Raw genomic sequence first — 27,735 nt, 5'->3', positions numbered from 1 at the left:
ATACTGTACACTACATAGACACACTTGAGATGGACAATTTCTGTCACCACAGCACTTTCTCAAACTGACTCTGATTAAACAGCAGCTTAGAGTGCTTTTAATTTCATGGAAGAACAGACAGTGAGTTATGGAGGCCCAGAGAAAAAAATGGGAGGTGAGGCAGGGGAGAGCGTAACAGATGCATGGACAGGAGGAGAGGCAAAAAGGAAGGAGGGCAGTGACTCGATAGTTTCAAAAAAAGAACGAAACACACAAGTTCGGCGGGATATTAATTATGCCGAAAGGTGTTGATGATAGACAAGCATTTCGGGTTAGGGGCACAGATGAGATAGAGGTGAGAGGCAAAAAGATTTGAAGGCTAGTGGGAAATTTAGAAAACCTTGAAGAGGAGGTTAGGGGAGGTTGGAAAAAAAAGATGGATATGCTTGCCGGCAGGTGGAGGCCTTCAATATTTCAAAAACATAAATAATTTAAATTCAAGCGAAAAATCTGTGAATGCTGTATTCGTAATTTGTCTCTGTCTTTCCCTTCTCATCCCTCCTCACACACACACACACACACACGTGCACACACACAGACACAGACACAGACACACAAACACAGACAGACAAGCACACACACTCACACACAGAGGGCTTTTTAGTTAGCACTTGAATTGAAAGGGGAGATTATTGAAGATATCAACCATGGTGATGAGACCAGGGGGGCAAAGTGTCACAATGTGTTCCAAGTGAAAACACAAAGTGACTGCGTGTGTGCATCAACTGCAAATAAAAAGGAGTAAAGCCACCTAACTGGAGCAATCTAAGTGTGGGTGTGCGTACGTGCGTGTGTTTTAGGCATACATATCATATATTTCCCTTCTCAAGTGGTTCAGTCGAAGGTCCTTTTAGCATACAGAAAAGACATTGTGGACTATAGGAGACACTAAATCGGCGCACCGACATTCTTTCATAACGGGCTTTATTTTAATACAGGGCTTTAAAATAGATGCTAAAGTAGCCAGCGATTCATTTACCTTAAAGAGAACTCCGTGGCCTTAAGGGGAACTGTGCACTTGCTCGCTACGGTATTGGAATGATAATAACAATACATGAATTTTAATGCCGTGCCCTCTAAGAGATGGGACCTTTAATCTTGAATGTTCAAGTATGACCTGAACGAGGATATTGGAGCCTGCGTACGTGAACGCTACATTTTATCTTTAAACTCTGAGCAGATCTTACTCAATAGCATGTTTGTGAGATCAATCTGAAGAGAGATCAATCAAGTTGTCTTGAATCCATCGGCTTCAGGAATCATTTAGGCTCATTTGCATTGGAATGCAAAATTTGTAGTCGAAATAGACAAGGTATGGAGCATTATCTTATGTGCATGCATGTGATTTCAAAATCAAAGTGCCTTTGTCTAGTCAGTGTGTTTTTTATCTATATGTAAAAACCATACCTTGAGCCATATGAACTTATTGTAGCAGCAAGGGGCCAAACAAATACAAATGGAAAAAGTATTAGAGTGTTTCTGGGTGATTTTTACCACATCCATAGTGTGTTGTGTCTTGAGTCAAGCTTTGAGTCAACGTAAAGGTCCAGTCTTGTTGTAGACTGTCGGCTTTTAAGACTAGAAAGGTCAAACCATGTTGATAATGTGTGACTTTCTATGGCTTCAGAGCTTCTAATGTCAGTCGGCTGTCCTGTCTGCTCATCTAGAGCAAGCATTGAAGGATATTGTGAAGTTGTAAAATTATAGTCATCGGAGTCTTGAGGGAGTATAAGGTGAGGTATTACGCACAGCCGCATGCCATCATCTCTGTCTAGTCTGTCCTTTAGTAATCCCAGTGCCTCTTTTCCGTCAATTTTCTGACGCAAGTCTCCATCTTTCCACAGTCTGTGTATACTCTAATTCACCTCTTCATTTATCTTTACAGCATCCCGACTCCACTCATCTAACCTCGCAATTGCTCATGTTCTTATTGGCATCTCCTTCCTCTTTACCTGACTCTGCCTCAGCTTATATTCATCCAACCAAAAATGGGCTGCATGTATTCTCTTTCCTTTCTGATGGATGGTTTTCATCTCAGCGTTGCGTTGCCATCATTCATGCAGTTCTGCTCTAATTCACGATGCTAAACGGTAAATAAAGGGACGCAGACACACATGCGCACACACACTTGGCCATAAAAAATTGAATTAAGTAACCTTGGTGGTTGCAGGTCTGTGCAATGTAAAGAAGATTGTGTTTTTTGAATACATTGCCGAATACATTGCAAATCATTTCCTCTATTGTATATTGTGCAATCAGCTTTGGAACATTGAAGAAGAAAAAAAGAACTAATTAAAACTCACCAAAGCAATGCATATGTAAATATACATTAACCCAGTGCCAAACTACCGGCTTTCACTAAACTTCCTTTTTGCATATTAATGATTACTTTGTGATTTGAAGGATGTGTGAAAAAATCTCTCATGTGTCTGTATATTTTTCAGTTGGCACACCAGTTTGACTCAAATGTCCCCTGAAGCAACATTCTCTGTCATGTGCCATCTTGGTAATGAATGTGCAGATTGGCAGAGGATGCGAGAGCTTTACTGAGATGCTCAATGGACTGGAGGAAGCAGGGTTGTATGCCAGTTACGAGTGCCAAAATTAGGTAACTAAATTCTTGCTATAGCATGCTTCAGTTTAGGTCATCCTTCCTCATTGATCTTCTAGCACACCTATTGCAGCATTTTGCTGTGCAAATTGTTGTCTTTGCGTGAAAAAACTATCATGTCAATAAACCCTTAGATTAGCTCATGTGTTTCTGAATAGCTTCTTTTTTTTTTTTCATGAAGGAATTTAATAAGTAATAGTGTACCGGCTTTATGCTGGATAACCATGCTCTTGTTACAGTGGTGTATTCATTTATTTGCACAATATTACATCTTGGGAATGCTAAAATTAACCATGCATCAACATCAGGATGAGGAGTAAATTACATGACAATTTGATGTATGTTAATTATGATGCAGCCCGGCAGTCTGAGCTGCAACGTGCATCGAGACTCCAACTAAATCACCTGCTACAAAACTCATACATATAAATGAAGCTATATTTAAAATTGACTATAAGAATAGAGATGTATGTGTCCTTTTACCAGATGAAGCAATATTACAAAGCTAAGCCCCTTAATTTATAGAACGTGCAAACCACCTCTATTCTGAAATAAAATCATCAATGAGTAAACCGAATTTTTTTTGCAAACACTAGATCTAACACCTAGAATTACAATAACTTATAGAATATGGACACACATTATTACAGTGCACATAGGAAATGGGGTGTGCATGGAGATTTATGTCTGTTATATTGTTGAATGCCATTTACTCTGAGAGCACACTTCCTGTAGCAAGCAAATCAAATCAACACCAATCCAAAATATATTTGTATCCCACTGAGGAGTAAGACTTAAAAAAAAAAAAACATATTCAAGATTAAGATGATCGATAGTACAACGACCTAGCCAAAAAGTTTGTATTGCACTGCTCGTTAATCACAGAGTTAATTTCAATTTGCCTTCATTCATGGTCCGCTTCTTCTTTGTCTACGTAAGAAGCCAGATGAGGAAGATTAGCTTCTTCCTAAAAGCTCACTGATTTACATGATCATTGTTCAGCCTCATTGATAAACTACTAAGGAAAGGACAGAAGACAATTCAAATAAAATAAATACAAAAATAATTTTGTCAATGCACACTGTAGTATATCCACGGTGGAATGTAGTAGATAGTGGTTGAAAACAGTAAATTCAGTAAAAGGTAGTAGAGAAAGCATTACCTTGTGAGGTACATTGAAATTTTGCATGATATACTGATGTCTCATTCATCCAATTTTGCTACTTCCCCACTTTCTAGTTGTAGAAGTGATTTTACAGGCAACACAAAAAAGTGGCCTCTGGAGAGACAGAGACCCACAGTTTCATCTCTCATGGTCACAAGAGCACTTGTTCGGATTACACTGACCACTCAGACACATCAATATCAGTCGTGCATTGGACACACACACACAGATGAAGTGTGTAGACTAGGATTTCTTTCTTTCGCTTTGGCGGATTGGTTTACGTGATGAACTTTTCTCAAGACCTATCTAAGCACATACACACATGCCTACACACATCAACACTGGGACAGTGACTGAAACATCTCAGTAAAAAAAAAAAAAAATCTCAGCAATAACACTGTTTCTTTTAAAGTGACAGGAAATTAAATTCTGATCGTGAAGATGGAACGTAGAAGCAGAGACTGCGATTTAAATATTTAATCTTCATTTTCCCGGTGTGTGCATTTGTGTAATATTTCGAAAAGTTGTATTTCAAGGCATCAATAAGAAGCGCTACAGTTGCACTAGAGACAAATATAAAGCAATGCAACAACTTAATAATGTCATTAAATCAACTGCACCCAGGCCAATATACTGTGCCTGGTACATCTATTCATTAACTGCTACTTTCAGACACACCACTGACTCCACAACATCCAAAGTAATAAAACCGTCAACTCCACTATAAAGTATATTATATATTTGTACTAAATTAACCTTTGTTGTGCTCACAATCATTCCCATGATGAATAGCTCACTGAGCACCACACTCCAAACAAAAGAAAATTCATTTTAAGGAAGAGTATAGGTTACATTTAAATAATAGTAAGCAATGATATTTGATCATTCCAGATTTACCTCATGATTTCTCACAACCAATCAACAACAACAAAAATCATACAAATCAATCCTAAACCTACAAATAAGGGTTTGAAGCGAGCTATAAAATAACCACAAATTGCACCCCTCCCCAATGTAAAATTAACTCACTTTATTGAGGTACTCCTGCCTTTCAGTCCTATTCCACAACAAACTTTTAGGTTTACTCTCGTTGTATTAAAGGGCAGTATAAGCCTTGGTGTAAATGCAACTAAGCCATGTCTGCCATCTAGTGGTAAATGCTGATATTACAACTTAAAACTACACTGTAAGGGCTCACTGTCATTGCCTATCCCTGACTTAGAGTACCATATGTTTTCAGAATGTGAAATGCATGTTACATATATTTTTTGGAGGAGGGATGTGCTAAGTACTATGCTAGCGTGCAGCATGAAGAAAAACATTTAAATGCAATAAAATAAACATATTTATTAGTATATAATTGAGAAGAATTCTACATTGTATTGAAAGCCACTGTAGTAAACAAAAATATAGTAATTTTATAGGGTTACAAAAACATTCCTGTCTTGTAATTAGTTCATTGGTATCGGATCATTCATAAAACAAAATATTCACACCAGTAATCATTACCCACTAGGTTGAAACCTTGCTCCATATTGCAGTACAAATATTAAAATATTGCTTTGAATGATATATAATATGTGTATAATTTATATAACGTTATATGGTCAAGCCCCGATCGTTTAGGAGAGGGTGGGTTTTATAGCATCAAGGATTAAATATATTTTCTCCAGTACTTTAGTATCCCAGCAAGTCTATCATATAGTTTTGATTTTACATCTCATTAGGATCTAATATCACACCTCCAGTTGATAAATGGTACAGTAACAGTGACCTGTACCAAGATTTATCTTGTCTCCAGACTGCTACTGCTGACGCAAGTTGAGTACATCTTTTCACTTGACTTTAAGATGCCATCATTTATGTTGAGTGCCCAACTAATGTCAAAATTTTACCTTCCGGAATTATAGCAACACATCCTAGTTCACATCATTTACTGGCGCGCACTTGATTATTTTTTTATTTTTTTTCAGCTTCATCCCTTTGATGATGTTTCTGGTCAATGTGTCACAACGCAAACACCCAAAGTCAATTTCTGTTGAGCTTGGTACAGTTTGTAGTCTCGAGTAATTGAAACGGTAATTTTAACTGATGAAAAAAAATTCAAGCCCATAATATCAACAAAAAAAACAACTTAAAGTACAAAGAGACTTAGGTTAGAAATAATTCACTCAGACAAACTCTGTGCTCTGTTCCACAATCGTGCTTCTTGTCTGTTTCCATCTCCTCGCATTCTGCTGTGTTGTCAGGGTGCCTACCATTACAGGGGTCCTGCTGTGGGTGAACACATGCAGACCTCATGATGCTCCACTGCTCCTCCTAATAGAACATCAGTGGAGAAGCAAAAAGTCAATTTTAGAATCGCATACCATCATTCAAACAGCAATAGTAAGCTATTCAATGTGAACCCGTCACATTACTTTCACAGTCTTTTGAATGGTTGGGATTTTGTTTTAAAAAAAAATCCAGATAGAAAGTGACTGTTCTAACTATCAAGCAAAAGTGATGTACAATTTCCTTGACTATTTGCAATATTTTGTTTACCTCATTTAGCCAAATAAGAATAAAACAAGAAATACCTCTTAGAATGTCATCTGGAGCCTACCATTCACCACTAGCCCGGGGGCAGCGTGCTAAACACTCAATGGCTTTGCCACTAAGTCCATTTATTTAAAAAATTCCAATAACAGCACTACTTTACTGTGTGTTACCTGTCCAAAAAAGCCAATGATGTCTCCTGGCAGATAGCTGAGGGCCACACGACAGTCTGACGATGCTGACAGAAGGAGCAGATGATTGCCGTGGAAACGTGTATGCAGGTGCGTAACCCCATCATGGTGTGGGCGGAAACTGCGCAGCAATTGTGGAGGTTCACTAACCACTTCCTCGTTTGACTCCAGGCAGTAATACTGAGGAAGTCAGGTAGTTCAATGTAAATTTTGGAGGGCATTTCGGAGGCGCGTGCATGTATGTGCATCTTGAAAATTACTTTGCTAAAGTTCACCATCTGCATGCTCATTTTCTAATGACAATTCTGTTCAATTTGCATCTATGTATATGTTTGATATGTATTTTGGTTCGGCCAGGTAATATGAAGGCAGAACCAAGCACGTTCCATGCTTGGTGTGCAGCTGGCTTAGGAGTGGATGAGGTTGGAATATGGATAGACCCCTTGAGGTGTAATGTCTCATTTTCATGGGGTCCCCCTCTTAATAGTATCTTGTTGGTAGACTGAGGGACTCGGATTCTTCTCAAGAAGATTATTCATTTCTGTAGAAAATGAAAAAACGTGACATGCCTGCGAATCAATTTTGGGTGGGCCTACGAATAAAATGTTCATCTGGGATTTTGAAATAGTCTGCATGTCCTCTTCTGTGCTGTTACCTGCGTTAAAATTTGAGTCTGATTGAAGTGTCAATCACCCGGCCGTCTACCTGTCAGGTATAACATGTAGCACTAACAGGTTGTAATGTAAGTCAGCGTGTGTACATGTTTTGTTACATTATGCAGTATTAGATAAAGACCCTCAGTATAAGTTTAAGGCAAAAGGGAAAAAATCATTGGCACCATGTGTAAATTGGCTGAGCAGATCTAGTACACTGCTCCTCAATGGACTTAATCTATGGCTATTGAAAATACTTGTTTATTTTATTTTAGAAAAGCACACATTTTAATTGTGATTGGTTGTTTCAGTGCTTAAAGTTATCAATTTATTGAAGTAAAATGTCATAAAACAAAAAAATCTGTGTTTTATTTAAACGAGAGGCACTGTACTGCACTGCATTGCGTCTTGAGTGCACAACACCGTGCAAACGTTCAAGGCACCCAGCTGATCCCAAAGCACACTTGCCGTGGGACAGGATTTCAACCGGAGAGAGCTGAGCTTGCCAAAGTTCTTCAGCACTGCTACACACATTCATTTCCATAAATTAAACTTGGACTAAAATGAGCTTCAGACATCTGAATTCAAAGACTTGAGGTCCAAATATTTAATAAATACTCGAGAATATTGTCTAAATTATTCATAATACTCGAGAGGCTGTCATTTTGCAGTAATATTGTCTGACATGTCAGACACTAATTCCTTTGGAACCACAAGTTAACCCTTGAGTGTCAATCTACCGTTCAGGTTACTACTAAACTACTGTTCAGAGTGTTGGGCAGTTTATTTTCAGTTTTTCATGTTTTGTTACTATTTTTTTGTCTTCTCCTTCCAGTTTGCACTCATTAGTTTTACCTGTCATGTCCACTTTCTCCTTACGTTCGTCCTATGTTTATATGTGCCATCAAAATATTCGTCAGTACTTTTTGTATTTGCAAATTGTCTTCTATTAGTATTCAATTTGCTTTGGTCTTGTCATGCACTACTTACGCCACAATGTGATTCATCAACTTGTAGCTTTTGTGATAGAATAGAATATACTAAATGCCAGTTACATCAAAAACAGCAGGTCCAATCAGATTTGTGCATTTAGTAGAAATCTAAAAGTAACATGAAAAATAATATTTCAGTTCAGATGCTTAGATTTCCATCAAATCCCATCAGATCCACTTGTAATTTGTTCTGCTTGTAACTGAAAGCTGGTACATATCGTTTTTTTAATTAAAGAATCAGCAACAATTGTCTGTTTTGTACCTCGATGTCCCATGTCTTGATTGTGCCCACCCGATCTGCTGTGACTAAAAGCTTTCCACAGGGACTGACGTTCATGACGACAGAGCCCAGCTGTGCTTCGTGAGCCATGAAGTGTCCCAGTAGACGGCCGTGGACCGTGTTCCAGAGCCTGACCAGACTAGAACTGCCACATGACACCAAGTCGGCACCACCTTAGGGGAATGCAAATATCAGAAATAACCTTTTTTGAGGGAAAAAAGACGATACTTGTGCGCAACATTATGCTTTTTAATCTAACAATGGAGAAGTATTTTATTTTAGCTATAACTTAAAGTAATAACATGACAATAAAGTCATATTATTTCGAAAATAAAGGTGTGAATGCATGAATAGGAATCCAATGCAGCAGGTTGAGCCCAGTAACCGCCCTCCTCCGTCTTTGGAGATAAACCATAAATTCCGCAGCCACTGTCATTAAATATTTGTTAAAACATTATTAGTTAATGGCAGGAATAACAAAACAGCAACAAAAGAGGCACGATCCATGTTCACGTCAAATAATGTCCTCAATTCTTCTCATTTTAGCACAAGAAACTGCAACTCTAATGTCCTTTTTTTAAGTTTCAGTTTCATGCACTCAATATTACAACATTATTATCATTATTATTATTAGTACTATTTTATTAATTATTATTATCATTATTATTATTGATATAAATTCCAAAGCTACATCAATTTCAGGCATTTTGGTACAACGCGTGAAGAAATATACATTGACAACCCATGCAAAAAAACTAATAATACCAGAGTAAATTTTGCTCAGTCTACCTTTTGCTATTTGTGCAGATGTACGACCTTGTAAAAACGACAACGTGGAGATGGTGTCAAGGGAATGCTTCGTTTGCTCTGGGAGAGAAAAAAATGACTGTAGAAGACACAAGAGTATTTTGGGGAACACATGCAACAAAGGTGGCTCTTATTTAAACAAATGATAAAATGTTTCTACACATTTATGCATCAGTTTTCTAGGCCACCATGCTGTCTCGCTACAAATCTAAAATACCTCACATTGAAGCGCTTTTGTACGAACACCTGAACAAGTGCAAGTAGTGTGAGTGGTGTGTGTGTGTGTGTGTGTGTGTGTGCGTGTGTGTGTGCGTGTGTGTGTGTGAGTGCACATGAGACCGAGCTGCTTACTGAATTCTTCATGTTTAGCCGGCAGCTGTAGTTTCCTCAGAGCTTTTTCTGTGTTGTTGTTCCACACTATAATCTCTCCATCGCGGCTTCCTGCACAAAAATAGACAGGCTAATAGCCTTTCTACAATCATCATCATCATATGAAAATTATTCATTAAACTGAGTATGAAGACAACTTTAAAGAACACGACTTTAAAGATACAACATAACTCCAACTCCAAACGCTCCATCATGTGTGCTCATAAATAAAGCAATAATATAATTATTTTACAGGTGGTTAATGGAGGTGAGAGGGATTGTCAAAAACAACAGTTCGCCTGCATTATTCAGACAGCCCAAATCCATTTGCTGCATTACCATTACAATTGTGTCGGGAGAAAGAGGAAGGTAATGTTTTTTTTAAGTGCGGTTGATCATCATGCTGTGGTTACAAAATGACAGAAGTTAACTCACCAAACTCAGTACTTGAGTTGTTGGTTTGTACTGAGTAATTACTTGAAGGATTGTCTTCTACTTTTATTTGAATTATATAATTCCAAAGAAACATTACAATCACTTGAGTACAATTTTGGCTTCTTTACCCACCTCTTATTGCAACCGTCTTGGGGGAGGCTAGTGCCAAAGAACTACTTTAAAGTTAGTTGATGAGCTTCATGAAGACAAATGTAGTTCCTTGAGCTGCCATCTTGTGCATCGATTGGGCAATTATGAACGTTTTTAGGGGGTTCTATAAACTGGTAATAGATTTTCACTATACTTCACTATATTTCACCAAATACGTCTCCTCACCCTCAAGGGTAATAGAGCCAACCATAATGACAGGCCAAATCATGTTCTTAAACACTACCTTTGTGCCGAAAGGACTGCAGCATAATTATGTCACAACGGTAAAAGCCATCCCAAGTTATCAAATCAAAGAAATGGTCAAGAAAGGTGAGGAAATTGAGTTTATACTTTAGAAAATAGTATTCATGAAATAGATTATTCGCATTCATCTGACCAAGTTCTCAAGAGCTATCAATATAGTGAGGCTTCTTGGCTGAGTGAGAGCAAGTTATGAATGGAAAGGAATAAGAAAATAAGAACCCCCACCTAACCACAGATCCAATGTAAAAATACAACAAAAATGCAACATTAATTAATAGATCCAATGATATTTTGCCAATCGCGACATAAATCTGATAACAAGAAAACTCGGAGGAAAACCAAAAGGAATTTGGGGGCAAAGTTTCCAAACTTACTTAAGAATCTCCTGAATCGAGCTTTTGTTCCAGCACAAACCATTAATTACTTCCAAAGCCCTTTCCCTGCAGCGCTGAGAACACCCATTCTTATCTGAGTTTCCCCCTGCAGCCCTAACTTTATCTTTCTCCTTACTTATCTCAAGAGCTGTTGTGTCTAAGGCCGAATGAAGCAGGTGTGCAACGTATGCCCGCACTCTGCGACACGGGAACTGAAGCCTAAAGTAATACAATTCAAGGTGTTCCCAAACATTCATTTTTTAAAAGCAAACTCAAAATCTTGTTAACAACCACAAAAGGGGTTTGGTTCTTTTTGCATTTTATACTACAATGAATCAAGCATTGATATTTGCGTGAAACGTAAATAAAAATGAATTCATGTTTGGAAATGAAGTCAAGTAAGTGTTGCGCAATATGCAACTCCAGTGTCTCTATGGAGTCATCTTCGTTTTAGTGATTTCGTTTAAGGCAACTGTGGCATAACATGTTCACTTTGACTCCTAATCTTATCCTTTAATGCAAGTTATTGTGTCACAGTATGCGCCCATCAGGCACCCAAAATAATGTCTGTCTGTTTAATCATGCATGCAGTCACTCATGAAAGCAACTGTATGTAGAGAATGACTCCTTTCATAACAACCACACTTCATTTCATCAGCGCATAATTGCTCCTTGTTATTTCACTTAAGTGCTTTTCGTTGAATTATTTTCATTTCCAAATCTTCTCCTTCTCTTTTCATCTCCACATTCCTCTCCGTAATGCCCACCCCCACAGACCCATTATTAATTCAAGTCATTAAAGTTTAACTTACAAAGAAAAGAGAAGGATGATACATAGTTAGACAAGCACTTTTATGACAATGCATATGCATACTTTTTAATGAAAGTCTACTTTGGGCAAGTAACTTGGGAGGAAGTTATGAAAGTACTTCATTAGATCAGTGCCGATAGATTGTGGCATTCAAATTAATCATAAGCAATAGACCATGGCGATTCTCGGATCTCACCTTTAGAATCGGAAGTAGAATGTCAAGATATAACACCTTCTATGTGTCGTGAAAGATTAACTAACAACAATTATTCATTAAGTAGTTTTGGCTGACGTATTGCATGTTCACACAAGAAAGCCAGTTTATTATTGACATAAAACATCTTGTGAGTTGACTAAACTAAATGTAATACATTGTTTTAAAAAAGGATCAAATACATGCACTTTAGGTTTGTTATTCTTTAACAAACAAAAAAGAAAACAGCAGACGCACACACCTGTGACTAGAGTCTGCGGAGGTTGGAAGGCAGCACAGAGAACTTCAGCGCGATGATGAACACCGCCCTTCCACTCTGATGGGTCAACGTGAAGCTTAGAGAAGGAATGCCGGCGGAATACTGTCAGCATCCTACAGCAGGAAACAGCAAGAGGGCCATTGAGGCGTGGAAAAACAACACACTCAAAACACTGATAACGGATGAAATGTGGATGGGTGGGATGTGGATGTTACACAAGGAAAACCACGCTCCGGTGGGATGTGGATGTTAGACAAGGAAATCCACGCTCAGATTGCAGAAAGCACATACATTGAAAACAAGGTTTTAAAAGTTAGCTATTGCTTGGGTACTGATTATTTCAAAGGAATGCAAATATATGACACTCAACGCTCAAATGATCTTTGATTATCTTTTTCTGAACAATAAATGATATTTATGAATGTTTTTGTTGAATTTACTCAATTTTATTTTGTCAAGTGATAGCACAGGAAAAAAAAATTGAATCAGATACTTTTTTGAAATAGACTACACATCTCCTTAATAATGTGTCTGGATCCAGATTAACAAACTCACCATGAGACTTAGACATGCTGAAAAATTAAACGCATGTCCCTGTCCCCCATTTTCACAGGCCACAATTTTTTTCTTTGAGACAGAAACCGTTGTTGTTGATAACTTCAGACACTTTTCAAATGTTTTCAGGCTCTAAGACACTATTGCTGTGTAAACAACTGCTCAAAATGGCACTTCTGAAATACCTCTCCCAACCCATGACCAGGAGGCTTGTCCTCAGCCGCAGCATTTGCGAGATGGCCGCAGACTTGCCCAGGGCAACGTTCATTCTGTGGAGGCAGCGGCCATTGAAATCCCACACCTGCGAGAGACAAGAGAAAGTTGAGCAAAGTGGAAACACACTTTTGAATCTGTTTTGCCTTTAATAATAATCGGACCGTATAACCACAGGATTCGTGTTGATGAAATGTGAAAGGTGACATGGCAAATTATTATGAGTTACTACATGCATAATTATCACTCCCATCAAGGACTTGTTTGTGTTTTCCCACTGTTGGGTTGTTTTGGAGAGCCCAGTGCATTATGGATCGGATCTGCATGATAGAGCTAAAAATAGATTTTTATGGAGGGGAGCACATCAAATACATAACTAAGTTCAAGACACTGTGATAAAGTGTGTGGATGTTCACTAACTTTAACCTCTCCATCACTGCCTGCAGTGAACAGCCGTGTCTGCGTGCCATCCAAAGCCATGGTGGAGATGTCGGCATTTCCATGGCAACGGTGGATTTGCTTAACCTTTTGGCCCGTGTCAGCCAGCCAGCAGATCACAGAGGAGCCAGTGTCGCTGCTTATTACCTGCAGCGAGAGAGAGAGAGAAAGTCAGAGGATATCAATCATTGGAAGCAGTTTGCTCTGTGCTATGTGGTGAGAAATGATGACTATTAATGATTGTGCTACGTGCTGAGAAATGAGGATTTTTAATGATTTTGACGCATCATGCATGCATCACATCTGCCATGCTAAATCCGAAGTAAATTATTATAATGTTGCTGTCAAATGCCAATGGATCAAAATGGTATTTAGTACATTTTATCTTCTTTGCATTTAACACATGATCAGGCTATATTATTTAAATATTTCCAACTTGCACTTAACCTTATATTGTCAAGTTGGCCTTGGTGAAACACAAAAGTCATCGTGTTTTGTTGGCAATTCGTCCGTCCATCGGCCCATTTGTTCAGCTAGCATTGGTCAGTCGGTCAGTTGTTCAGTTTATCAGTCGATTCACTGAAACATCTGTCAGTCAGTGAGTCAGTCCATCCATGCATCAGATTGTCAATCAAGCTGACCATCGGTCAGTCGATCAGCATGTAAGTCGGTAAGGCTATCAGTCCACTCAACAGTCTGTCAGTTAGTCCGTCCATCCATCGATCTGTCATTTGGTAAGTAAATTTTTCAGTTTATCAGTCCATGCATTAGTCCAGTCATCAATGCATCTGTCAGTTCACCAGTCAGTCAATGATTTGAACGTTGTTACGTTAGTTGATGCGTTAGTCTACTAAGCAGTCCCTCCTTCCGTCCGTCCATCAGTCTGTCAGGCAATGCATCCATCCACATATCCATCAATCTGTCAGTCAATCAATCAAGTTTGTCGGTCCATCATTCAGTTGGTTAGTAATTCAGTCTGTCAGTCTATCAGTGATTCAACTCATCTGTCAATCAGTTTGTCAACTCCAATGAATTGTATTCTGCTTTACATTATTAAATGTCTATTATGGAATTCTGTACATAATCTACAATCATCTATTTTGGATTTTATTTATCAGCTGTTTCAGTCTATCAGTCTATTCAACTGTCCTTTCTTCTGTAAATCTGTCTGTCAGGCAATCTATCTGGGAGTCCATTTTTCTGTCAGCCAAACAGTCCAACAGTCAGTTCATAAAGTTCTCACCCCAACTGTCTGTCACTCCATCTCGGCAGCCTGTCTGTCTACAGTCGTGAGTTCTGCTTCAAATGATTAATCATGCTTCTGTGGGATACTGTACAGTTTCTACCGTACTAACCTAGTTAATGCTCAGTTAGACATTTTATTCATCAATTCGCCTCCACATGAAGTCCAACCATTCATCCACACGTTCTTCCTTTTCACTGCACACCAAACCCGTACGTGTCTGAAAAGGCTGTTGTAAAGCACACAGGTGACAGGGTGCTCATGACTGCCGGGCCTCATCTCCTCCTTCGTGCTCTCCAGCAAGACAAGCATGCTATTGAAGGTGAGCAGCAGGAGTTGGCGCTCTTCGATCAGGAGCAGGAGTGTGCGCGTGTCATCCTGCGTCGCTGGGAAAACGGCATCCAGGCGATGAATACAGAGCTGACTTGAAACATCCCATAAACACAGAACCTGAAAACACACAAAATGGATGCTGGGAGTTTATACTACTATGCAAGTTTGACTGCATTTACACAAATAAACGGCAATAATATTTTGACACTAATCTACAAATGATCAGTGTAACGAAAAATGGCCAAAGATGGATGACCGCTCAAGCCCAGTTTCTGCACTGCATGCCTCAGAGTGCCTCTTAATGAGAAGTCTGCCATATTGGTTTACGGCACCAAACAAGATGAATGTCTCTGGTGCAGGAACACTTCCAGAGGAAAGTGTGGTAAAGCTTTCAAAGCTTCTTGCAGTGGCAGATGGTGTTTAAGGAGAAGGCAGATGGAACATAAATCACCTCTAAAATATTTATTCCCCTTAGAAAATCCAGAAGAGCAGGCAAACATGCACAGTGTTGCAACAGGAAGGAGAAAGAGTGGCAACATCATCATTTGTGCAACAGAAAGAAAGCAGACTGAGAAGAAAATGTGGTCATCATTTTAATAAATGGAGGCAACAGGGTGAAACAAATCTTATTCCTCTGCAGTAAGGTATCAAAATTAATAATACAAGGATTCTCAGTAGCCATTTTTCTTTACTGTGCGCGCACACACACACACACACACACCCATACGCACACACACAAATACACACACTTATACCTTATCTCGGGAGTAGCTTAGTAGTTGTTTTTTCTTCTGCAGGAAGCAAACCGCCGTAACTGGGGCTACGTGTCCATTGAGTATGTACACTGGCTTGGCAGTCACGTGGGCATTCCACAACAGAACCTGATGATCCAAACCTGCAGTGGCTACATGCAATACCAATGAGAGAATGTAAAGATTATCTTCAAATGTTTTCACGACACACACACACACATGACTTTATGGAAGCAATAGAAAGTTTCACTGCAATGTTGTCATATGACAATATAATGTTTCCTTTTAAGGCGGCAGTTTGTACAATATGTAACAATTTCTGTCACGTTTCAAAATACCTGATTGGGCAAAAATTGAGATGGCCTGTTATATGTAAACGGGGATCTCACAGGGGCAAAAGGGGAAACAAACAAAAAAGATGATGGGCATGGATGCTATCATAGCAGTAATTTTATCAGAACTGGACAGAGAACACATTTTTTTTATTTGCCAAATAGTATAACTGTACTGGATGTTGATCTCGGCAGTTGTCCCCTCATGGGTTTGACGACAAAGCATTCATCCAATGTCTTTTTACACTTGCACTATTAAAGCATACCTTTGAGAGACAGATTTGTGAGCCAAACCATATGGCATGCCAGTACACAAACATCATATGCAATAAATTCAACATTATTTTCCATGCCTAAGTTTTAGTAGTGGAACAGATGGTGACAGATGAGCCCAAATTATTGCATTATGTTTTGTAGTTTAAGGAGAAATTGTAAATAAATCTGAAGCTGCAGATGGGCTCATAACTACAGCCCCTCATGATTGAATTAATTTACTTACCAATCATCCTAAGTTCATGGTGATAGTCTATGTCCCAAACTCCTCTTTTTGTAAACAAAGCGGTCACTTGTAGGCGCTTGCTGTCCTTCGCCTTCCAGCCAATCACTATGCTGCTTTGTGGCTCGGTGCTACACGACACAAAGGCTTCCAGTGAGTCCAAGTAAAGCACTGTGGAATATAACAAAGTAAGTATGATGAAGATCAATGCCAGATATCTCTTACAAAAAAGACATCTTCATAGAGAGGAGACTGGTATTGAACCAGTGATGTGCTGGTTATGCCACAAAAAAGGCATGTGCAGTTATGTAGTCCAATGGTGTGTGACTTAGACCACAACAATAAGTCAAATGTATTAAACGATGCCAAATTACTATTATAAAGATAATCAGTGGACTGACGACACAGCAGGACAGAAGGATGAGGTCAAATGTAAGGAACAAACTGAAATATTGCCTTATATTAAGTACAAAATCAACATTAGATAGAAAAATATTGCCATTGTATTGCCCCTCGCCTCCCCTTTACGTACGTTTGGTTTATAATTGACACTGAATGTGCAGTGGCAGTGGCTAATCGGTTCCATGTATTTATTATTTGCCATTGAGATTAAATACTAATTTTCAATCGATTGAGATGGAAGTTGCTTCAACTGAGGCTCAGCGAATCATTTTCACTGCAACAAACAAGAGGTGTCAAATCCAGATCCAGAAAGTAGAAACCCAGCCAAAAACTAAATATAAAACATCTCTGCTATAGTTGATGATTATGACATTGCGGTCATTGCTTTTATTCGGATTGGATACCTCCCCCCCAAATGGTTTAGTTGCTATATTTTTAAAATACAGCCACTCTACTTAATATGTGTTGACCACAAATCTACCATAGAGAAAAACATCCACAGTGGGAAATTAGCGGCTTTCATTTGCTCGTTGGTATTACGGAAAAACTAATGGACCTTGCGTCATCATCCATCTCAATAAACACGTTGATTGAGGACATCTGAATTGGAATGCAAACACCTCCATCAGAGACAGCTCAACTGACAAATAACATTGACGTGCCGAGATTGCATGTGACAGTCACGGGTCGAAGGTTACCGCCAAAATTATTTACGTCTGATTATTTCCCATTCATCTTAACTTTTCTTTTCCACTTTGTGAGTCAAAATACGGGTAGATTTCTCAGTGAGACGTGTGACTCATCACTGATTAATGACTTCTTCCCTCTTTGACTGACATACAAATCATGGTCTTTGTGACCCACAACAGCTGCTTCAGCCTGATTAATAAGCACATGTCATTTTACTTTCATTTCTCGGAATTTGGAATCGAATGAGGAAGCGCAAGGGATTAAATCAACCCTCTTGTTCTGAGGGCAAATTATACCGAACACTCGGGTCTCAACATTCATCAGAGTGCATTCGGGCATCTCTCAAGCGCAAACGCGATACTTCCTCCGAGACGGCTTCCATGTCCCCCTGGGTGTGTGACAATCCCAATTTCTTCCTAATTCCCTCACAATCGAGCCCCAACATATCCCACCCAACTCACTCTAGTGGCCCAGCCATAGCTAATGGTAAGACTCCCACTGGTACCGCAGGGTGTGCAACTTCAAAAAGAACAGAACCAGCACCCAGAGGTATGCAAACACACACACTCCACTGAGTCAGACACAAACAAAACTCCCCCATGGTTTTTCACACTCGCAATCCACACACACCGCCTGAAAAATTGCAATTAGCAACCACTTTCAATGCGTCGGCTTTGTCGCCTTTGTTTTCCCATTGGTTGCGCTTATTTATGAGTTTATTCTTCTTTCTCCCCCTCATTGGGATCTATCTCTCTCTGCCAAGTTGGTCTCGGAACGATGCAACTGCTGACTCATCATTAAACAGCCCAATGACTCTAAAGGAGAGATGGAGCTGAATGATGCAAGCGATCAATGATACAATAAAGCGACCTCTTTTTCACCCGGGATGAGCTGAAGTGAGAGAGTCCCATGAGGACAGACCTGCAGCTCCAACTTCATGCCAGCAGTCAAAACTGAGGAATTAGATGACTCATGACTCACCCCCTCATCCCCTGCTGCCTTTGCTGTTATTGTCGTAATACTGAATAAGTGTCAGTCTTGACACTGGTGTCCTTGTGTCAAGGTGAAACATCACAACAGATTCTGAATACTTATGTCCTTGCCATATCATGTTTTCTATTTTATTTCATTTGCATTTTTTCCTCAGACGTTTGCAAGAATGTAAATGATTCTTCATTTTTTATATGTGGCACAAAATGTGAATTTCTTTGGAAGGGAAACGCAAATTTTAATCATTCACAAATAAGGCTGCAACAGAACAAAAACAAGTATATGATCATTTCCGACTGTGCACCATACAAAGTTTCAGCATAAAATGATGCAACTTTTGTTGCATGTTGATGATTCTCAGGGTTGTGTTACTTCATCACTTTCCATCATGTCAATGGGTGACTATGTAATGATATGAAATTTTGTGGCCAGTTGGAATTTGTGGCATGTGCGTGAATTGGTTTTTCTATTGCCGCTCGACCTGTTAATCATTGCCGCTTTGCATGATGAACTTGAGCCCCTCCCTAGGTTGAGCAGCCATCTGTAGGGGGACTTGGAGAGATGCCTGGTGATGCAGTATGTGCATGTGTTACAGAGTGAATGTAAATGTCAAGATTGAGGTGGAATCTTTTAATCTAACCTAAAAGTACTAAACAGCCACTCTAGAGCCAGCAAATTGAAGTTCCAGACATCAATCCACAAACAGTTCACAAACAGGAACTGACTAGTATTCATGCATAATGCTTAAGACTACCCACTGAGTAAGTAAGGGTTGCTTTCTTAGTTTTCTTGCCTATCCTTATTTCCATGCAGAATCACTGACTTCTTGATCTTGTCATCTGCCACCATTGAATCTAAGAGTCATTAGCGGTCACAGTGAAAATATTTCAATAATTGGTGGACAGCATTTTTTTTTTTCAAAGCAAATATACATTGTGGGTGCAAAGGGCAGATGATACAAGTTCATCAACAAGCAATAGCAACTGAAATTTAAGGTTTACTTTTAAGTTATGCTGCACAACAGGACTGGACTGAGTACACAAAATGAAGATGCAGCTTGCCTGGACCAACAGAAGACCACACAGGGTTCCAAACCGATTGCTCGGTAGTGATGTTCAGATCGATAGCAAAATATCAATGCCGTGTTAGCAAGGTTTCCAATACCGCCATGCTACAATTTCACTATTTCCATGCATTTGTGAGATGTGTGTTCAAGAGTTGGGAGCAGTTGGAATCAATTGTTATCGAATTTCAGCTGTGCTGTAAGAAATACAATTTCAAAAAGGCTACAGTTATAATAAAATTGTGTTAACAGGAACTTATTTTTCTTCTCCCTTTCACTGTGTGCATGATTGTTGACCAAACCTGTTGTGTAAAAATAAAAAGGTCTCAAACATATAGATCAGAAAAAGACCAGATATACTGGACTTAAGTTTCTCATGCATTTTATTTCATATATACCTGCATGTCATTGATCAGTAAAAAGGGTTTATTTCTTCAGCTGGTTGTCGTATCAATAAGAATAATTTTCCAAGGACTTACTAAAACTGTAAAACAGAAAACTGATGGATTTACATCCCTTGTATGAACAGTTCAGGCTATTGGTGAATGTGGAACATTTGGAACTTTTTGGGTTACTTACTACATATAGTGCTGACAATGTACTAAAATATTAACATTATTTTTGACAATGTGATCGTTGTTAAAGCTATAATGTGTGTGCTTGTACAGTACCTTTCCTCACCCAGGCTGGCTTGTGTGCCTGATGTTGAACAATGTGACAGCAGTGATGCTTTCCTTTGAGCACATCATCCCATTGGACGATGACCGCAGAATCCGAGTCGGTCCACAGACGACGCCGCTCAAACAAATACATCTGGACTGATGTGAAATGTAAAACGCTGACCTGGGAAAAAGACACACACATTGTGTGAGCCGTGTAACAATGACATTTTGGCATTCATCCTTAGACCCTACTTTTTTTAATCCACTTTATTTCTTTTGTGAGGCAACAACCCCCTTTTCTAATTGATCATTGGCCGTCATTACATCAAACAATGTCTTGAATGCCTTGTTGCGCTGCTGGCAGAAGAAGTTTCGATTGGGACGTCATGAGCATTGTTTTTAACTGGCCGTGCCGAACGAGGAAAGCATGCTGTTTAGAGCCTCCAAATATTTCCAGCTTCTACCGGAGAATGAGGAACGCAGACAAATTAGTCTGAGTTGTTTGAAAAATACTACCGTGACATTATAAATTTTCTGTTTTTCATTGAATAGACGCAGCACGACTTAACACTCGCTTTGAACTTTACTCTTGCACAACCAGAGAAGAACCAAGAGTTTTCAGAAATAAAATGCTGGTTCGGCTAAACTTCGTGCAAAGAATCACGGGCCGTAAGATTAAGGTGAATAATGTTATCCAGTTTTGTGCAGTGTGTCACCTGTCCACCGATGTCACCTATAGTGAGGATAGCCTGATCTGGCTTGGAGGCATTGGACCAATAGTCCAGACACCATGGAGTAAACCTTAAACCCTGGAAAAAGAGAAAACCAAACTATTTGTATATTTGAAGATTTTAGGACGGGATACGTTCTAGAACACAAAGGTTTAAGTGTGTCAAATTGCATTTTTATTCTAGCAAGGCTGATTTGTGATGAAAGAATGTTTTCAGATAAATGATTTGTGCTTTTTACCTGGACTTTATATTGGCAGATGAAGTTCTCTTTCGATAATATGTCATAAAAGCATACCTCCTTACTTGTAAATGACGCGGCTATCTGTGGGGCAAGGAACAGGAATGAAATAAAAAGTCACACGATAGAATAATAAAAATTCTACACATTTTCATGCCATGCTTTCCAAGGCACCAAAATCCTGAACACAGAAAAAGCTTTATGAGTAATGAGAATGAAAGAAAAATTATATTATAGTGGAATATAATTAGTATAAATATCACAATGATTACAACACTTTTAAAGCAACTATTAAAGACTATGTGAATAATTGTTTGATATATTATTGCTTATCCTAGCAAAATGAATCGTAAAAGATTATGGGCAAAAAGGTTGATTACAATAATTAATTTCCTGAAAATGTATTAATACTCTATCATTAAACATAATAATACAATTATTCATAGGGGATTAGCTTGAATTTTTTGTGATGGTGCTGAATTAAATCACTTGATATAAAAAAAACTTTTTTTGACTCTAAGTAGTATGTCAATTTTGTGCTTGTCTTGTCATTGGAAATAAAAACATCACATCAGTGGCCCAAAATATATATATGGGATTTGAATTTACGAAAGTAGCGCAGTCACATCCAAAACGTTCTGCCTAATTGTTTCATTTAAAATACCGAAGGAGACTGACTTCAGTGTACGCTCGAGTGGTTGTTGTGCGATCACCTTGTGTACGTTTTGCAACAGCACCACGTCCGTCACCCACAGGTCTTTGGGTCGGACTGTACAGTTAGGCAGTCGTTGGGTACTCAGAAGAGACATGTCTCTGCGGTCCCGCAGCCCCACAGATCCTCTTTTGCTCACAGTCATGTACTGACCCCAACTTGGCAGGTACAACACCTGAGTTGTGCAGATGGCATCATTTCCATTATTTATTTAGTTACTTTTTTTTTTTTAACTTATATTTTGGGACAAGAAAGAAAAAGTATATACATAAATAGTGAGCTGTGCAAACAAATGTTGTTCTGGGCAAACATTGGAGCACCCCAACATGAATTATAGTAGTGGTTCTCAACTGTTGACGCCTTTCAAGTCTCCGCTGACTTTTATAGAAATAAAGAACAAAAGACAATAGATTGTTCAAACTTATCTTACTACACATACTTAATGATCCAAGTGCCTTTCAAAGCATGTGAATAAAAACTGAGGATGAGCATGACAACCGTATTCAAGAATTGTATATAATGCAATTAAATATTGCCTTTGGATTCAAACAGGACACAGATTTTCATTTAGAACCAAACACTTATCTCTTCCATTTAGGGAAATGCAATATCAGTACAGGGGCATGATTAATAGATGGAAGAATTATGCCATAAAAACACCAATGGCATTTGTTATGTTTAAATGCTGTTGAAATTTGTGATTACACGGCGTTAGTTTGTGTTTAATCTGCACTAATAATCAAATGAGTTTGACGTAGTGCCAAAAGCATATTGCTGGCAAGGACTTCCATATCAGAGACTGAGCATTACTGTCTTGGTTTAATGAGTTTTCATATGGTTTGAGTACAGAGCAATTACTCCTGTAAATTGTCTTGGGAACAAATTTATAGCGAATATGGATACTGTACACGACATACCATATTACTTTTATGATGCATGCTTGTTTTACCATCTTATTTTACAAAAAAAAGAGCAAGTCTAACCTGGGATGTGTTTTAAACTCCATATTTATATATATCTTCCATTCCTACGGTAATACTTAACACAAATTTAAACAAAAATTTGAACTTGTCACGATCTACTCCGAAGCAGCACTAAAGCAGTGGTAAAATCGGGATTACCGTAAATCTTTGCATGAAGAGGAGGTTCGGGCCGTTAATATAAAACAATCAAATGAAAAACAATGTGGTGAGCGAGGTTTCCTGCTTTGTGCTACGTGAAGTATTTTTACGGATGTTGTGCAAAGTAGTTCATTGGACACCGTTTGTAAACCTTGCCATGTTGTATGATGATACTGTTGTGAACAGAGGACCCGGTGTAATTTTTTCTCTAGCTTTCCGAGACCCACTCTGGGGAACTGGGAATCACACTTAGTTACACAATGACTGTGTTTGACCCTTTAAGTCAGACCGAATGACCTGTGCATGTCGGATTCTATCAGCCATTTGGTGAAAACCAAGTAACATTTTGTCATTCTCAGGTTCAAAACACTGAAGCAGCGAACCATCACTTTATTCACAGCTGTCGGCACTTTGGAGCGGCCGGTTCATTTGCATACTAATTGATAGATGTTAAACTTTTGGGAGTCCAAAGCCACTTATCTTAAATGAGCAGAGACATTTAGATGAGAGACACTAATTCTTAAAAATGCTATACAGTCAGCAGACTGGAATCTCCATCATGTCAATGTCAAAGTGCTGCGCATAACAGCTGCAAAGCATCGGGTCTGCAAATGAACATGCTGGCTCACTCACGCCAAACTGCCTTCAGGGTATCCAGGAGGACAGCCGCCTTTTACCTTTTGGACCGGGTCTCTATGGGGACAGGTCAGAGTGCGAGGCGGCTTCCAGTAAGGCACGCGTTTCACTCTGCTGTGCTTCAGCTTTTCAAATAGATCCTGCTGAAGAAAAGAGCATAGCCCATCCCAGTTCATCCGACCCTCTTCCTTCACAGAATCGCTGTCAGGGAAAAGGTCGTGGTGCCCCTGACTGACAGCGACGCAGTCGAACAACAGGCCGTACTCCTCTTTGGAGCCATGACCAACTGTTGAGCAGGCCAGACGGATGAATTCACTTCTGGACAAAGAGCGAGACAACCCCGGGGAGACCTGGTTCAAAATCAGCAGCATTGGAAGACATTAAACATTTTACACCTGACTGATCAGAAACATCACAGATATCAATACTGTCTACTTTGTATAATTCTGTCGAAGTGTTTTCTGTATTTGATATACATCCAATTGTAAGCAAGTAATGGTAACCAAATGGAAATGGTTATCAACCAAGTACCTGGTTTTTGGTTCTTCCGGTACATTATTATTATTATTATAATTAATATTATTATACTCATTTAAAATTTAGAGCGTATCCCTAATATCTGACCCAAAAGCCAAATGTCACCTCTAGGATTATATATGATATTTAATCGACAGCAGTAATCAATTAATCGACAAAGGAAAAACTTGTGACAGTGTTGTGTGATGCCTGCACTCTCATTTTCCAAGTGCTGTAGACTGTGCTTTGGATTTTAAGGCATTTTTTAGAAAAGCTCAAAGGGTTACTATGGGATGCTACAGTAGGGCATCAATTCCTTTTTCACCTCCTTTGGCGCAGTAATGAGAGGCTATTAGTAAAGTGAAAAAGACTCACAAAGAACAGATTCTGTAGCTTCTTGTAGTCTTCCATGCTCATCCTGCTCTCACGCAGCGTCACCTCCATCCTGGCTGCCATGGTTACGCATCAGACCTGTCATTCCATCAACAGCATACTGACACGTGTTTCAACACTGGAGACAAGTAATAAAAAGCCCGAAGACAATTACATAGTTCCTGAGTCAGACTATAATAACTATTCACGTGCTCCACAGTCGGTTGTCACGTCAACATAATGACGGGAAAGAGAAGCATCACAGAGGAGCACCTTTGTTAGCTGCTCTCGCGGTCTGTGTTGAATAGCTTGCTCGGTGTCAAGGCTTAGGTTCCTTTCTTGAAGCGGCGAAGGCTTGTTGTTCACGTTGCTTGAATAGCAGGTAATGTGAAATTGAAGCAGAATAGATAAGCAGCAAGAATTACACAACATATAAAGGTTTGCCATACCACACTGTGTAATGATTTAAAAGCACTGCTGGAGCCTGAAGTATAGGAGACATGATGGAAATATTCCTTTATCTAATAAGATCTTCAAAGGGTGGTAAAAACAGGTTGACAGAAACATTTTACGAGGCAAATTCAGCACAAGTGGCATCAAACTGAGCAGAGATTTAGATGACAGGCCTTGTAATGAAAGCTAAAGCGGTCCCCTGCTGAAGCATGCATAAACTACTGCATGGTATTATGCTGTTTTGTGGGAAGCGACTCACATTGATCAATAAGAGATTAGAAAGGCACAGTTGCTAATATTGTGGCTATACAGTAGGTGCAATAACTTCGCAAGCTACTGGAGGAGGAAAACGCTGCATATGTGTGTGTGTGAGGGGGGTATGCAGTGTAAAATTGCACTTTATCACAATGAAAGCCATTTCTTAATATTTTAAAGGTAGGGAAGAGGCATGTGACCTCAGGGAACTTGTTAAGGTACAATGTTATGCAGAGGTGTACTTATTACAATTTTATATACAAATCATATTACACAAGGGTAGAGTTGGGGGGTGTAAAATATTTTCTTCTTCCTGGGGGAGCATGATATAAAATAACTGAGAAGCACTGGCCCAAGAGAATAACAAACTAATTACTGTCACAATGTAGAAAAAAAATGTCACAATTTTCTCGTTAGCATATTGGCAATGTGTTTGCTAAAAAGTATGTTCCTATTTATGTCTGTGTAGATTCTCAGTCATTAATAAGCAAAAATTGAATCAAGGAAACTGGACTGCAAATGCAACAAGAATTCTTTAGGGTTCTTTACAACCTTTAAAATGTCTCAAAACACTGTTGAGCACAATCATTTGGAATAGTGCATTAACAAAAAATATTATTTTCAGGAAACAAAAAAAAAAACTGTTATCACAAAGAGGTTGTTTGAAACATTCCAATTATTCAGTAACAGTTGATGACTCGAAAATTATAGCATTCCATTTAAATAATGAAAATTAGAGAAACCCCTCATTTGCATAATAATTTGAAACACAGTTTAGTTTGTAAAACTTTGAACAGGCCCTGCCAAGTCAACGGTAACCTGACTAAACCAAAGTCAGCCGAGTTGCTTTAAATCATTACATTTAAAAGGAAAAGATGGGACTAATTCGGACTTACCAAGTCATCAAACGCCTTAGAGTTCAGTTCCTATGGTGAGCAGTCTCACGGAAAATACACTCTTGTTTTTCAAATGTATTACAAATCTTCACCAGTGGCTTTTACTTCAGTCTTTGCATCCCATGTTTTGTCTGATTCCAGGAGTAGCGCTTGGACCCTAGCGAGAATCAACACCATCAACCCAGAATGTGGCACAAACACACTCACAAAGTGTTAACTGGGCAGACATGGTGACACACACACACACACACAACTCTGTTCTTTTATTAGGCCTTCTTGCCAAAGACACATGCAAGTTTCCTGGCAACCAAGGAGTCAAAAAGAATTGCATTTGTTAGTACTGGCCCTATCGTTTAGTTTCAAGACAATGAGTGTTCATTCACGGATTAGGCAGTAGAGAGCAACATCAACACGCCAAGTGTACAGTAGTTACAGCACAAAACTCAACGTATTTAGAATATTGACAATAATAGCAAGAACATTGGCATCAGCGGGCCTCTCACTCACACATATAGTTAAAGAGTTTTATTGGTGGAGACTTTCTACGGTCAAGAGCGAGAACGTTTCTTGGGAACTGGTAAAGGAAAAAACTTATTTCCAGAACACCAGTAACGGCTCATTCAACACAGATATGATCTCGTCCCTCCTTTCCTTCTGCCTCAGTAACCACAATCAGTTCCTCTGTGCAACTTAATGGCCTAGAATAACTTGAATTAGCCGATTACAGCGGTCGTCAACGGTGACAGGATCAGAAAATTAGGTCTCAGCAATTTCAATAAAAAAAAAAGCTTTCAAAATTAACGCTATCACAATTGGATTACAGCACTGCATGTAGGAGCCAGCGTATGGCTCAAAATAGCCCCGCACAAATCCACCATGGAAAATCCACTATTATACTGGGAGAAGAATGAAGGTGTAGCAATAGGGGAATATGCGTTCAGATCCTGCTACTGTACGGTGGGACGAGACGGAAGGGCAACGGAGAGGATGTCGAGTACTTTCATGGCACACAAAGATTTACTTTGGAAAATCTTTCTCCAACTCTTTGAACTCTTAATCGACAGTTTGTAGAATAGTTGTGCTTCTAAGGTTTGTGTAACTAATATAGAAGGTTCCTAAAGAAATATTTTTAGCATACATTTATTCACCCTGGTTAAAAGCTAATAATAAGCACTTTTTTTCTGTCATTAGTCTGTGCTCTTTATCTGTACATAGTTACCATTCTAGAGAAACATCATCGTGCCCCATGTCAGATATTGACTCCAGCATGACTAAATAATATGTTGAGTATAGTCCAGTATTAAGTTTAATGTTGCTTCTTATTCAGCAGCCGTTAGGGCATGCAATGCATCACTGTAAACAAATGTTTTGTTTTTGTGTGACAGTAACACTATGACCATAGAAATACGAAAACAATTAATTCAACAGTGGCCATAGACTTGTTCAGTATTGTATCACAGGCATCATTTAAGTGACAGCAAAGG

General features: G+C 39.0%; 1 protein-coding gene across 1 annotated transcript; it reads right to left on the bottom strand.

The window, feature by feature from the left end:
• Positions 1 to 2,947: 2,947 nt before the first annotated feature.
• LOC133155356 (WD repeat-containing protein 49-like) lies at positions 2,948 to 24,731 on the bottom strand. The gene is made up of 17 exons (XM_061280587.1): positions 24,651 to 24,731; positions 23,801 to 24,109; positions 22,004 to 22,177; positions 21,291 to 21,374; positions 21,038 to 21,130; positions 20,331 to 20,502; positions 16,518 to 16,685; positions 15,690 to 15,838; positions 14,818 to 15,051; positions 13,341 to 13,505; positions 12,893 to 13,008; positions 12,135 to 12,265; positions 9,628 to 9,717; positions 9,259 to 9,336; positions 8,452 to 8,642; positions 6,527 to 6,724; positions 2,948 to 6,134 (listed from the first exon to the last, which is right to left on the bottom strand). The coding sequence occupies exons 1-17, from the start codon at positions 24,729 to 24,731 to the stop codon at positions 5,967 to 5,969; spliced, it is 2,601 nt and encodes an 866-aa protein (XP_061136571.1). The 3' UTR covers positions 2,948 to 5,966.
• Between the last annotated feature and the right edge of the window lie 3,004 nt (positions 24,732 to 27,735).

Source organism: Syngnathus typhle, linkage group LG6, assembly GCF_033458585.1.
Source record: "Syngnathus typhle isolate RoL2023-S1 ecotype Sweden linkage group LG6, RoL_Styp_1.0, whole genome shotgun sequence".
In the NCBI taxonomy this organism is placed as follows: domain Eukaryota; kingdom Metazoa; phylum Chordata; class Actinopteri; order Syngnathiformes; family Syngnathidae; genus Syngnathus; species Syngnathus typhle.
Note: the sequence above shows the minus strand (reverse complement) of the source record. Positions and strands in the feature narration are given on the sequence as shown.